The sequence below is a fragment of the Euprymna scolopes genome, chromosome 35 (genome assembly GCF_053919585.1).
Source record: "Euprymna scolopes isolate OS-2025 chromosome 35, ASM5391958v1, whole genome shotgun sequence".
Taxonomy (NCBI): Eukaryota; Metazoa; Mollusca; class Cephalopoda; order Sepiida; family Sepiolidae; genus Euprymna; species Euprymna scolopes.
The window spans coordinates 33,727,266-33,744,902 of record NC_136516.1 but is presented as its reverse complement, the minus strand read 5'-3'; the positions used below and the strand labels follow the sequence as shown (position 1 = coordinate 33,744,902).

At 28.1% G+C, this 17,637-nt stretch overlaps 1 protein-coding gene across 1 annotated transcript in view; it reads right to left on the bottom strand.

Annotated features, from left to right (window-relative positions):
• LOC145259800 (alpha-2-macroglobulin-like protein 1) overlaps positions 1-17,637 on the bottom strand; it is a 207,523-nt gene that overhangs the window by 104,425 nt on the left and 85,461 nt on the right. Inside the window, exon 7 of the mRNA XM_080117585.1 lies at positions 5,224-5,308. Coding sequence (XP_079973711.1) covers positions 5,224-5,308 — 85 coding nt within the window. The remainder of the gene's footprint in view (positions 1-5,223; positions 5,309-17,637) is intronic.

Sequence of the window (17,637 nt, the reverse complement as noted above, 5' to 3'; positions counted from 1 at the left end):
CATATATTCATAAAATTTGATTTTCTTATAAATAAATCTACTTAATCAGTTGACGTAATTTTTGGAATATATTTTTGTTTAGTCACGGGTACGTACATCAGATTTTTTTAAAATTTTAATTTTTTAATATAGGGGGAATTCTGGACAAGAACCATTGATTTTTATAGCAGACAGTTAAAGCATAGACAGTTCAAATCAAGTTGTTTTATTCAAAAATGAATTTAATCATTTTTTTTTCGATTTTATGATTGTGTATGCATTCATAATTTTGAACTGTTCCATTTAAGTGTAATCATTTTTTTGCGGACTGTTATCCTCATTTCCATAGCTTTTGTTGTTTCACCACGTTTCGGCTAATTCATCCTCTGGCCTTCTTCAGGCGATAGAAATGCTGAGTCTTCCATTGTTGTTGTCTCACCACATTTTGGCCGACTAATCCTCTGGCCTACTTTGGGTAGGATTGAAACCGCTATCTTCAGACAATGCACACATGGAACTGTAAAGACTCAACGCCTCTAATTACTGGGGATAGCTGACAAATCCCCCCCCCCCTCCGCAGGAGGACCTTTGTGGCCTTCGGGCCAAGATCAAAATTTTATTAATAATTAATATTGTTATATTTTTTGTATTTTTCGATATAAATAAAAAATGTTTTAAAATTGGGTTTAAGTAGGAACAACCCCCCTCCCACCACACACACACACACACACACACACACACACACACACACACACACACACACACACACACACACACACACATAAATACAAATTTAAAAGGGTAACTATGATAAAAAATGCTGGCCGAGAGAGAAATCTTTTAAAATTTCCAATAGAGACGAGATGGATCAACCAACCTCACCCCCCCTTCTTTTTGAGTTGGCCATGTGCCTAAATTTTTTGTTGATTTTCCCTATTGTATTTTTTGCCTGTGAATAAAAAATTTAATATCTCAAAGTGTAGTATCTGTTCCGGCAGATGCTGCAATCAAAGACCATTTCCCTTGTGGCAATTTTCTGGCCCATGTAGGGGCAACCCTATATACCAGCAGGCTCTCACTATCCAGCTCCCATTTCCCACCTCTCAGGAGCCGGTACCCCTCTCCCTACATGAAAAAACGGCCTTGTGCCTAATTTGCTCAGTGGGGAAGCAAATAAATACAGCCTCTAATTACTGGGGATACACTTACAAAACTCAATATTTCTATCCTGTTGCGGTTAACCACCTGAAGAAGGCCAGGGTATAAGTTAAACGAAACGTGGTGTAAAAAATGAATGAACGAATTATGAAAACCTCATCTCAAAAAATCCACAGAAAATATACACCATTTTACTTTTGCCGTACCCATATGGATGTGGTCCTAAAAGTTGATCTTGTTTGATGTCATCATTCATATAGGAACTCTCCAGTGAAAAGAAACTATTAAAAGGATCCTTATTCCTGCTTTGTGTTCATTATTCGTAGACATTTATGCAGACGACACCACCATCTATGGCAACATTTCAATGGCCAGCAATGACTAAGATCTTTCTGATTCCCTCTCTTCTGATCTTGAGAACGTGGTGCAATGGGGAAAAAGGTGGCTGGTTGATTTTAAAGCATAGAAAACCAAGCGTCTCTCCTTTCATCATAATCGTCTGACTCTCATCACATCCCAATTGAAATGAATGGCTCTCGTCTTGGGGAAGCTCTATGTCTTGGCAAGCTTCTGGGACCGACCTTTACTCCTGATCTGAAATGGAACACATACATCAAATCTGTTGTCAAGATTGCTAGAAAAATAGTTGGATTACTCTACCACTCCAGTGGGCATCTCATTCTAATGCAATCCTCTATCTGTAGAAGAGCCAGGTACACCCTAAAATGGAGTACTATTGCCACATCTGGGCAGGAGCTGCTTGGCACGCCCTACTCAGTTTTGATGGAGTTCAAAACCGACTTGCCAAACTTTTACAAAAACCACTCGACTATCAACAATTTTCCCCACTCTCTGTGCCTAAATCTAAACACAGATTCCATGAACAAAGCTTCTTTCCCAGAATTGCTTCCCTATGAAACATTGTTCCATTGGCTTTCTTCCTTGTTAAATACAACATGGTAGCCTTCAAATCCAATGTAAACAAGTTCCTGTTGAGCCATCCCCATAAATAATCAAAACGATTACTTTACTAACACCTTGCATTCATTAACCCTTATCCTTGAGTGGCTTTTGGGCGTTGATAAGTGGTGACTCCCAAGTAAAAAAAAATTTCCTGATGAGCGTCACAGTAAAGAACTTTGAGAATGTGTTGTAAAATCTGTGAAACCATAAATTATCATAAATTTTGATGTCATTAATTAATGTTATATATATATATATATATATATATATATAGCATGAAGCAAGAGGAACATTAACCTTGCTTCATGCCAATCATGACAAAGTATATTTTCTCTCCTCTAAAATTGAAAATGGTCTTGTACCCTTTTTAATTTTTAAATTTTCTTGCCTGATGAGATCAATTATGATCGAAACGGTGCATATCGTAGCAAGCTATGACAGTATTTACATAAAGAAAAATAAAAACTATAATTTGCTCTCTTTAATTGAGCACTATCAACGACCCTTGAATTTTGAATGGAACCCTTTATTCAATTATTCTTAATTTTTGGTTATCTTTCAACCTGGAATAAATATATATATATATATATATATATATATATATATATATATATATATATATAGAGAGAGAGAGAGAAAAAAATAAGAAATAATTTCAGATTACAGATTTTATAATAGTGTGAACTTAAAGTCCATATACATATTAGTATCAATATTTATAATACAATAACAACCAGATGAAAAAGCTCAATATACGAGATAGGGCAATAGTATAAGTAAAAATTTGGAATTAGATTCTGTAAATGAAAAATTTTCGACAAATTTATTATTCAACAAGGAATACAAAAGATTTAAATTCTTTTCCTTATTCCATGGAATGGCTCATATCTTTAGAGGAAACGCAAAATAATATTCATAAGTAGTCTATAAATTTTGCTGGTTAGCACATAAATTCAACACTCGTCTTGGGAGGCCTCAAGTTTTGACAAGCTTCTGAGCTTGACCTTTACTCCTGATCTTAAATGGAACACGTACATCAAATCTGTTGCCAAGGCTGCTGGAAAAATGGTGAGATCCTTCTATCAATCCAGTAGATATCTCATTGCTGATGCAATTCTCTATCTATATAAGAGCCAGGTACGTCCAAGGATGGAATACTGTTGCCTCATCTGGGCAGGAGCTGCTAGAAAGGACTTGTCTTGCCTTGATAGAGTTCAAAATAGACTTCGTAGCCTCATAGGAGATGTCCTTTTCTCTTCGCTGCAACCTCTATCTCACAGAAGAGATGTTGCGAGTTTGTCTGCTTTATCGTTATTTTCATGGAAAGTGTTCAACTGAGCTTCAATCTATGGTCCCCCTCGCCAAACTTTCACAAGAAACACTCGTCTAGCTGTACACACTATCAATAATTCCCCCCACTCTTTATCTGTGCCTAAACCTAAACGTAGATTCCATGAACAAAGCTTCTTTCTTAGAACTGCACGCCTGTGGAATTGTCTTCCGTTTTCCTGCTGACTACAATATGGTTGTCTTCAAGTCCAACGTAAACAAGTTCTTGATGAGTCATTCCACTTGTTAACAAATTTACCGAATTTCCATTACTAACGATTACTTTATTGTCCAACTGACTACTGTACACTCTTAACCCTTATCCTCGAGTGGTCTCTGGGCCTTGATAAGTCGTGACGCCTATGTAAAAAAAAAAACTAAAAAAGAAAAACAAACTAAAATTGAAAACTAAAATTTATAGTCTATCTTTCTCCATCTTCCATTCCATTATTCATTCAAACAGCCAGCTTCATCTCATTTAATATACCTACTTGTCTCTGGAATCCAGAAACTTCTGTTTTGATCTTAGCTTACTTTCACTGGAAACAAGAGACATTCGTTTTTTTTTTCATTCCAAACAAGGCTTACTGCCACTTGGAACGTAAATGGCTACTATTTAGGATCGTGTCTAACAGAGGACTGTATGGAGTTAAGCAGTAAGATGTTTATTCACATTATGTTTAAACTTCTGCAGGTTAATACAGTCAGGAAAGCAAGAAACAGGAAGAGAATTCCAAAGTCTAGCAGTCCAAGAGAAGAAACTGTTAGAGTAGAAGGCTTCCCAGCATCTAGGTATCTCAACAGTGAAGAGGTGGGATTTTGCTGGTAAAAAAACTCTACTGTTCACGATCCTTCTATCCTTCTCTATCATGTGATTATTCGTTTAAACAGCCAGCATGATCTCATTCTCTATAGTGAAAGGGTGGGATTTTGCTGCTAGTTGGATTAATCGGGATTATGAACGTCGAAGGGGGAACAAGCGCATGAGAGCACATTTCGTTAAAGTACTTGTAAAATCGTTAAAGTACTTGTAAAATCGACACAGAAATGTAACATTGTAGTGATGGAAAAGAGCATGGACGACAATGCAGCACTAATTAGATTTTAGATTTATTTTTCGGACTCTGTTTAAAAGTAAGAGACTAGTGATAAGTGCATTAGTACTCCATGTATAAGTGAATTTCTTGCTCACCTCAGTGTCAGGAGAACTTGAAACTCCTCAGGAATATGTAGTGCTCCAAATCTACGAAAAGAACCTCAATCAAAAGCAGACGATATTGACGGTTTATTTAGGCCTAAATTGCTCTAGAGGTTAAAGGTTCAATCTTCAGTGTAGGCGACACTCAAAATACAATTGCAGAATTACTTAGGATCAATTACATGGCTGGCAGAACAAGAGCACACTACCCTCGTGGATTAAGTAAAAGGTTCCGTTTTAAATTCCATGCAGAAAGATTTCCTGAGTTCGACAGAAAGATTTCCAGAGTTCGACAGAAAGATTTCCAGAGTTCGACAGAAAGATTTCCAGAGTTCGACAGAAAGATTTCCAGAGTTCGACAGAAAGATTTCCAGAGTTTAACAAGATACACCTGAAGAAGGTTAGAGCTTACACTGACCATAATGTTGTGAAAATACAAGTAGTCTGAAGAATTAAAAAAAGATATGAATTATCAATTCTCATCTCAAAAATTCACAAACATTACAAAAATGGTAATATAGGCTTTTAACCCTTCCAAAATACAATGGATTGTTGAAAATTAGCAAACAGGATTTAAAAACAAAAAAGGTACTCACTTGGCACAAACTCTGATATGTATTTCAGGCACGTTTAGCAAAAGATATGATGGAGGTTCAATGGTCACTTGAAATCTTGGTAATACTGCACATATATTCAAAGGAAAAAAAATGAAGAGAATAATAATAATACAGAGATTTATATATTTACGAGCCAGAAGACTCGACATTGTTCGGGACGGAATCGAGATCAATACTATGTATTTTTCCACATTGTTCATAACACCAGCTTTCTTTGTTTTGGCACCAGTTTCAATCGGTTAATATTGCCAGAAGAAGCTGAAAATGTTGGAAAACTTTCTGAATTAATCTAGTTTATAAAACTCACTATGTATGTGTGTCTGTCTCCATTTTTTCAAAGAGCATCGTCTCTGAGATGCAAGGTCGCAGAGTGGTGTGTCAGATGAGAAAAAACGAATCTATACATACGGTAAAATCATGTTGACACATAGCTATTATAGAGCATGGTGTCATCATCAAATATACCCATCTCGGACACAATTAATGCAGGGAGGATCCTAAGGGGTTCGATTTATCAGCGTAAACCCTGGTATCTAAGACATTATCATTTCAAAGACACCAGCCCATTTGTTGAGTGGTCTTTTCTGTTAGACAAATATTTTCCCATTGCAAGCCTGCCGTCTTCATAATGCATCTATGCATCAAACTAAACATGCAGTTTATAAAACTAAATGAGTGAAACAAAAATAAAAGAAGGAAACAGATATGAAAAGCAGATTTATCAACAGGCGAGGGGATGATGAAACAAAAACATGGCGACGTATAGAGGATTAAAATATACCTCGTAGCCATGGAAAAGATCGCGTCAGATATGCAAATGTGGCAAAATAGAAAGTGTATAAGAAGACGAACGACAGGGAATTCAGTGGCCGAGATTTCTGTAACGACGACTGAAAGAAGTTTTTCTTTGTTGTTGTTGATAAACAGAAAGAATACCCCAGTGACCTTAACAGAACTGTAACAAAGGATTTTCTCTTTCGAATGAAGTTTTAATAAAAGTTCAAAACAATGCAACAGTGTTTTACTTTGAGGTGACAATGACACCTGGTTTCTTCACTGAACGACAAACTTGCAAAATGGACAAACCAAAAACTAACAATTATTCAGCTTAGTGTTGTATACTGTTGGGTTCATAACGTGCGTATATATGTGTGTTGCCTATAAAGAGTCTCTTTATCTTGTTAACGTGTCATCTATTGAATATGTGTGATGTCTTACAATACGTTATCATCTGGTGTATGTTTTTCTAGTTGATGTGTGTATAATGAATAGCTGTACGTGTCGATATACTAAACAGTTTATACACAGAAGCACAGATAAACATCTTTTACATTTCTGCTAGACAAAGAACAACATACCTTGAATCACAACCATTTTCGCCTGTTCTGACGTGTTCCTGAAATGTAGCCATGTCTCTCACGAAAAACTCAAACAATCGTATTTACATTCAATAGTAATAATACAGCACCATATCAATAGTAATAATACTGTACCATATCAATAGTAATAATACTGTACTGTACCATATAATTTGTAATAATACTGTACTGCACCATATCAATAGCAATAATACTGTACTGTACCATATCATTTGTAATAATACTGTACTGTACCATATCAATAGTAATAACACTGTACCATATAATTTGTAATAATACTGCACAATATCAATAGTAATAATACTGTACCATATCATTTGTAATAATACTGTACCATATCAATAGTAATAATACTGTACCATATCAATAGTAATAATACTGTACCATATCAATAGTAATAATACTGTACCATATCATTTGTAATAATACTGTACTATATCATTTGTAATAATACTGTACCATATCATTTGTAATAATACTGTACCATATCATTTGTAATAATACTGTACCATATCATTTGTAATAATACTGTACCATATCATTTGTAATAATACTGTACCATATCAATAGTAATAATACTGTACCATATCATTTGTAATAATACTGTACTATATCATTTGTAATAATACTGTACCATATCATTTGTAATAATACTGTACCATATCATTTGTAATAATACTGTACTATATCAATAGTAATAATACTGTACCATATCAATAGTAATAATACTGTACCATATCAATAGTAATAATACTGTACCATATCATTTGTAATAATACTGTACTATATCATTTGTAATAATACTGTACCATATCATTTGTAATAATACTGTACTATATCAATAGTAATAATACTGTACCATATCAATAGTGATAATACTGTACCATATCAATAGTAATAATACTGTACCATATCAATAGTAATAATACTGTACTATATCATTTGTAATAATACTGTACCATATCATTTGTAATAATACTGTACCATATCAATAGTAATAATACTGTACAATATCATTTGTAATAATACTGTACTAAATCATTTGTAATAATACTGTACCATATCATTTGTAATAATACTGTACCATATCATTTGTAATAATACTGTACTATATCAATAGTAATAATACTGTACCATATCAATAGTAATAATACTGTACCATATCAATAGTAATAATACTGTACTATATCATTTGTAATAATACTGTACCATATCATTTGTAATAATACTGTACCATATCATTTGTAATAATACTGTACCATATCATTTGTAATAATACTGTACAATATCAATAGTAATAATACTGCACAATATCAATAGTAATAATACTGTACCATATCATTTGTAATAATACTGTACCATATCATTTGTAATAATACTGTACCATATCATTTGTAATAATACTGCACAATATCAATAGTAATAATACTGCACAATATCAATAGTAATAATACTGTACCATATAATTTGTAATAATACTGTACTATATCATTTGTAATAATACTGTACCATATCATTTGTAATAATACTGTACCATATCATTTGTAATAATACTGTACTATATCAATAGTAATAATACTGTACAATATCATTTGTAATAATACTGTACTAAATCATTTGTAATAATACTGTACCATATCATTTGTAATAATACTGTACCATATCATTTGTAATAATACTGTACTATATCATTTGTAATAATACTGTACCATATCATTTGTAATAATACTGTACTATATCAATAGTAATAATACTGTACCATATCAATAGTGATAATACTGTACTATATCAATAGTAATAATACTGTACCATATCAATAGTGATAATACTGTACTATATCAATAGTAATAATACTGTACCATATCAATAGTAATAATACTGTACTATATCATTTGTAATAATACTGTACCATATCATTTGTAATAATACTGTACCATATCATTTGTAATAATACTGTACCATATCAATAGTAATAATACTGTACAATATCATTTGTAATAATACTGTACTAAATCATTTGTAATAATACTGTACCATATCATTTGTAATAATACTGTACTATATCAATAGTAATAATACTGTACCATATCAATAGTAATAATACTGTACCTTATCAATACTAATAATACTGTACTATATCATTTGTAATAATACTGTACCATATCATTTGTAATAATACTGTACCATATCATTTGTAATAATACTGTACCATATCAATAGTAATAATACTGCACAATATCAATAGTAATAATACTGTACCATATCATTTGTAATAATACTGTACCATATCATTTGTAATAATACTGTACCATATCATTTGTAATAATACTGCACAATATCAATAGTAATAATACTGCACAATATCAATAGTAATAATACTGTACCATATCATTTGTAATAATACTGTACTATATCATTTGTAATAATACTGTACCATATCATTTGTAATAATACTGTACCATATCATTTGTAATAATACTGTACCATATCATTTGTAATAATACTGTACTATATCAATAGTAATAATACTGTACCATATCAATAGTAATAATACTGTACCATATCAATAGTAATAATACTGTACTATATCATTTGTAATAATACTGTACTATATCATTTGTAATAATACTGTACCATATCATTTGTAATAATACTGTACCATATCATTTGTAATAATACTGTACCATATCATTTGTAATAATACTGCACAATATCAATAGTAATAATACTGCACAATATCAATAGTAATAATACTGTACCATATCATTTGTAATAATACTGTACCATATCATTTGTAATAATACTGTACCATATCATTTGTAATAATACTGCACAATATCAATAGTAATAATACTGTACCATATCATTTGTAATAATACTGTACCATATCATTTGTAATAATACTGTACCATATCAATAGTAATAATACTGTACTATATCAATAGTAATAATACTGTACCATATCATTTGTAATAATACTGCACAATATCAATAGTAATAATACTGCACAATATCACTAGTAATAATACTGTACCATATCATTTGTAATAATACTGTACTATATCATTTGTAATAATACTGTACCATATCATTTGTAATAATACTGTACCATATCATTTGTAATAATACTGTACTATATCATTTGTAATAATACTGTACCATATCATTTGTAATAATACTGTACCATATCATTTGTAATAATACTGTACCATATCATTTGTAATAATACTGCACAATATCAATAGTAATAATACTGTACCATATCATTTGTAATAATATTGTACCATATCATTTGTAATAATACTGTACCATATCATTTGTAATAATACTGTACTATATCAATAGTAATAATACTGTACCATATCAATAGTAATAATACTGTACCATATCAATAGTAATAATACTGTACTATATCATTTGAAATAATACTGTACCATATCATTTGTAATAATACTGTACCATATCATTTGTAATAATACTGCACAATATCAATAGTAATAATACTGTACCATATCATTTGTAATAATACTGTACCATATCATTTGTAATAATACTGTACCATATCAATAGTAATAATACTGTACTATATCAATAGTAATAATACTGTACCATATCAATAGTAATAATACTGTACCATATCAATAGTAATAATACTGTACCATATCATTTGTAATAATACTGTACAATATCAATAGTAATAATACTGTACCATATCATTTGTAATAATACTGTACTATATCAATAGTAATAATACTGTACCATATCAATAGTAATAATACTGTACCATATCAATAGTAATAATACTGTACTATATCATTCGTAATAATACTGTACCATATCATTTGTAATAAAACTGTACCATATCATTTGTAATAATACTTCACAATATGAATAGTAATAATACTGTACTATATCATTTGTAATAATACTGTACTATATCATTTGTAATAATACTGTACCATATCATTTGTAATAATACTGTACCATATCATTTGTAATAATACTGTACTATATCAATAGTAATAATACTGTACCATATCAATAGTAATAATACTGTACTATATCAATAGTAATAATACTGTACCATATCAATAGTAATAATACTGTACCATATCAATAGTAATAATACTGTACTATATCATTTGTAATAATACTGTACCATATACTTTGTAATAATACTGTACCATATCAATAGTAATAATACTGCACAATATCAATAGTAATAATACTGTACCATATCATTTGTAATAATACTGTACCATATCATTTGTAATAATACTGTACCATATCATTTGTAATAATACTGCACAATATCAATAGTAATAATACTGTACCATATCATTTGTAATAATACTGTACCATATCATTTGTAATAATACTGTACCATATCATTTGTAATAATACTGTACCATATCATTTGTAATAATACTGTACTATATCAATAGTAATAATACTGTACCATATCAATAGTAATAATACTGTACTATATCAATAGTAATAATACTGTACCATATCAATAGTAATAATACTGTACCATATCATTTGTAATAATACTGTACCATATCATTTGTAATAATACTGTACAATATCAATAGTAATAATACGGTACCATATCATTTGTAATAATACTGTACTATATCAATAGTAATAATACTGTACCATATCATTTGTAATAATACTGTACTATATCAATAGTAATAATACTGTACCATATCATTTGTAATAATACTGTACCATATCATTTGTAATAATACTTCACAATATCAATAGTAATAATACTGTACTATATCATTTGTAATAATACTGTACTATATCATTTGTAATAATACTTCACAATATGAATAGTAATAATACTGTACTATATCATTTGTAATAATACTGTACTATATCATTTGTAATAATACTGTACCATATCATTTCTAATAATACTGTACCATATCATTTGTAATAATACTGTACTATATCAATAGTAATAATACTGTACCATATCAATAGTAATAATACTGTACCATATCAATAGTAATAATACTGTACCATATCAATAGTAATAATACTGTACCATATCAATAGTAATAATACTGTACTATATCATTTGTAATAATACTGTACCATATACTTTGTAATAATACTGTACCATATCAATAGTAATAATACTGCACAATATCAATAGTAATAATACTGTACCATATCATTTGTAATAATACTGTACCATATCATTTGTAATAATACTGTACCATATCATTTGTAATAGAACTGTACCATATCATTTGTAATAATACTGCACAATATCAATAGTAATAATACTGTACCATATCATTTGTAATAATACTGTACCATATCATTTGTAATAATACTGTACCATATCATTTGTAATAATACTGTACCATATCATTTGTAATAATACTGTACTATATCAATAGTAATAATACTGTACCATATCAATAGTAATAATACTGTACTATATCAATAGTAATAATACTGTACCATATCAATAGTAATAATACTGTACCATATCATTTGTAATAATACTGTACCATATCATTTGTAATAATACTGTACAATATCAATAGTAATAATACTGTACCATATCATTTGTAATAATACTGTACTATATCAATAGTAATAATACTGTACCATATCATTTGTAATAATACTGTACTATATCAATAGTAATAATACTGTACCATATCATTTGTAATAATACTGTACCATATCATTTGTAATAATACTGCACAATATCAATAGTAATAATACTGTATCATATCATTTGTAATAATACTGTACCATATCATTTGTAATAATACTGTACCATATCATTTGTAATAATACTGTACTATATCAATAGTAATAATACTGTACCATATCAATAGTAATAATACTGTACTATATCAATAGTAATAATACTGTACCATATCAATAGTAATAATACTGTACCATATCATTTGTAATAATACTGTACTATATCATTTGTAATAATACTGTACCATATCATTTGTAATAATACTGTACCATATCATTTGTAATAATACTGTACTATATCAATAGTAATAATACTGTACCATATCAATAGTAATAATACTGTACTATATCATTTGTAATAATACTGTACCATATCATTTGTAATAATACTGTACCATATCATTTGTAATAATACTGTACTATATCATTTGTAATAATACTGTACCATATCAATAGTAATAATACTGTACCATATCAATAGTAATAATACTGTACTATATCATTTGTAATAATAATACTGTACAATATCAATAGTAATAATACTGTACCATATCATTTGTAATAATACTGTACCATATCATTTGTAATAATACTGTACCATATCATTTGTAATAATACTGTACCATATCATTTGTAATAATACTGTACTATATCATTTGTAATAATACTGTACCATATCATTTGTAATAATACTGTACCATATCAATAGTAATAATACTGTACCATATCATTTGTAATAATACTGTACCATATCATTTGTAATAATACTGTACCATATCATTTGTAATAATACTGTACTATATCATTTGTAATAATACTGTACCATATCATTTGTAATAATACTGTACCATATCATTTGTAATAATACTGCACAATATCAATAGTAATAATACTGTACCATATCAATAGTAATAATACTGCACAATATCAATAGTAATAATACTGTACCATATCATTTGTAATAATACTGTACTATATCAATAGTAATAATACTGTACCATATCAATAGTAATAATACTGTACTATATCATTTGTAATAATACTGTACCATATCATTTGTAATAATACTGTACCATATCATTTGTAATAATACTGTACCATATCATTTGTAATAATACTGTACCATATCATTTGTAATAATACTGTACCATATCATTTGTAATAATACTGTACTATATCAATAGTAATAATACTGTACCATATCATTTGTAATAATACTGTACTATATCAACAGTAATAATACTGTACCATATCAATAGTAATAATACTGTACCATATCAATAGTAATAATACTGTACCATATCAATAGTAATAATACTGTACCATATCAATAGTAATAATACTGTACTATATCATTTGTAATAATACTGTACCATATCATTTGTAATAATACTGTACCATATCATTTGTAATAATACTGCACAATATCAATAGTAATAATACTGTACCATATCATTTGTAATAATACTGTACTATATCATTTGTAATAATACTGTACCATATCATTTGGAATAATGCTGTACTATATCATTTGTAATAATACTGTACCATATCATTTGTAATAATACTGTACCATATCATTTGTAATAATACTGTACCATATCATTTGTAATAATACTGTGCTATATCAATAGTAATAATACTGTACCATATCATTTGTAATAATACTGTACCATATCAATAGTAGTAATACTGTACTATATCATGTGTAATAATACTGTACCATATCATTTCTAATAATACTGTACCATATCATTTGTAATAATACTGTACCATATCATTTGTAATAATACTGTACCATATCATTTGTAATAATACTGTACCATATCATTTGTAATAATACTGCACAATATCAATAGTAATAATACTGCACAATATCAATAGTAATAATACTGTACCATATCATTTGTAATAATACTGTACTATATCATTTGTAATAATACTGTACCATATCATTTGTAATAATACTGTACCATATCATTTGTAATAATACTGTACTATATCAATAGTAATAATACTGTACCATATCAATAGTTATAATACTGTACCATATCAATAGTAATAATACTGTACCATATCATTTGTAATAATACTGTACTATATCATTTGTAATAATACTGTACCATATCATTTGTAATAATACTGTACCATATCATTTGTAATAATACTGTACTATATCAATAGTAATAATACTGTACCATATCAATAGTAATAATACTGTACCATATCAATAGTAATAATACTGTACCATATCAATAGTAATTATACTGTACCATATCATTTGTAATAATACTGTACTATATCATTTGTAATAATACTGTACCATATCATTTGTAATAATACTGTACCATATCATTTGTAATAATACTGTACCATATCAATAGTAATAATACTGTACCATATCATTTGTAATAATACTGTACTATATCATTGTAATAATACTGTACCATATCATTTGTAATAATACTGTACCATATCATTTGTAATAATACTGTACCATATCATTTGTAATAATACTGTACTATATCAATAGTAATAATACTGTACCATATCAATAGTAATAATACTGTACCATATCAATAGTAATAATACTGTACTATATCATTTGTAATAATACTGTACCATATCATTTGTAATAATACTGTACCATATCATTTGTAATAATACTGTACCATATCAATAGTAATAATACTGTACCATATCAATAGTAATAATACTGTACTATATCATTTGTAATAATACTGTACCATATCATTTGTAATAATACTGTACCATATCATTTGTAATAATACTGTACCATATCATTTGTAATAATACTGCACAATATCAATAGTAATAATACTGCACAATATCAATAGTAATAATACTGTACCATATCATTTGTAATAATACTGTACCATATCATTTGTAATAATACTGTACCATGTCATTTGTAATAATACTGCACAATATCAATAGTAATAATACTGCACAATATCAATAGTAATAATACTGTACTATATCATTTGTAATAATACTGTACCATATCATTTGTAATAATACTGTACCATATCATTTGTAATAATACTGTACCATATCATTTGTAATAATACTGTACTATATCAATAGTAATAATACTGTACCATATCAATAGTAATAATACTGTACCATATCAATAGTAATAATACTGTACCATATCATTTGTAATAAGACTGTACCATATCATTTGTAATAATACTGTACCATATCATTTGTAATAATACTGCACAATATCAATAGTAATAATACTGCACCATATCATTTGTAATAATACTGTACGATATCATTTGTAATAATACTGTACCATATCATTTGTAATAATACTGTACTATATCATTTGTAATAATACTGTACTATATCATTTGTAATAATACTGTACCATATCAATAGTAATAATACTGTACCATATCAATAGTAATAATACTGTACCATATCATTTGTAATAATACTGTACCATATCATTTGTAATAATACTGTACCATATCAATAGTAATAATACTGTACCATATCATTTGTAATAATACTGTACCATATCATTTGTAATAATACTGCACAATATCAATAGTAATAATACTGCACAATATCAATAGTAATAATACTGTACCATATCATTTGTAATAATAGTGTACCATATCATTTGTAATAATACTGCACAATATCAATAGTAATAATACTGCACAATATCAATAGTAATAATACTGTACCATATCATTTGTAATAATACTGTACTATATCATTTGTAATAATACTGTACCATATCATTTGTAATAATACTGTACCATATCATTTGTAATAATACTGTACTATATCAATAGTAATAATACTGTACCATATCAATAGTAATAATACTGTACCATATCAATAGTAATAATACTGTACTATATCATTTGTAATAATACTGTACCATATAATTTATAATAATACTGTACCATATCATTTGTAATAATACTGTACCATATCATTTGTAATAATACTGCACAATATCAATAGTAATAATACTGTACCATATCATTTGTAATAATACTGTACCATATCATTTGTAATAATACTGTACCATATCATTTGTAATAATACTGTACTATATCATTTGTAATAATACTGTACCATATCAATAGTAATAATACTGTACTATATCAATAGTAATAATACTGTACCATATCAATAGTAATAATACTGTACTATATCAATAGTAATAATACTGTACCATATCAATAGTAATAATACTGTACCATATCATTTGTAATAATACTGTACAATATCAATAGTAATAATACTGTACCATATCATTTGTAATAATACTGTACTATATCAATAGTAATAATACTGTACCATATCAATAGTAATAATACTGTACCATATAAATAGTAATAATACTGTACTATATCATTTGTAATTATACTGTACCATATCATTTGTAATAATACTGTACCATATCATTTGTAATAATACTTCACAATATCAATAGTAATAATACTGTACTATATCATTTGTAATAATACTGTACTATATCATTTGTAATAATACTGTACCATATCATTTGTAATAATACTGTACCATATCATTTGTAATAATACTGTACTATATCAATAGTAATAATACTGTACCATATCAATAGTAATAATACTGTACCATATCAATAGTAATAATACTGTACTATATCATTTGTAATAATACTGTACCATATCATTTGTAATAATACTGTACCATATCAATAGTAATAATACTGCACAATATCAATAGTAATAATACTGTACCATATCATTTGTAATAATACTGTGCAATATCATTTGTAATAATACTGTACCATATCATTTGTAATAATACTGCACAATATCAATAGTAATAATACTGTACCATATCATTTGTAATAATACTGTACCATATCATTTGTAATAATACTGTACCATATCATTTGTAATAATACTGTACTATATCAATAGTAATAATACTGTACCATATCAATAGTAATAATACTGTACTATATCAATAGTAATAATACTGTACCATATCATTTGTAATAATACTGTACAATATCAATAGTAATAATACTGTACCATATCATTTGTAATAATACTGTACTATATCAATAGTAATAATACTGTACCATATCAATAGCAATAATACTGTACCATATCAATAGTAATAATACTGTACTATATCATTTGTAATAATACTGTACCATATCATTTGTAATAATACTGTACCATATCATTTGTAATAATACTTCACAATATCAATAGTAATAATACTGTACTAT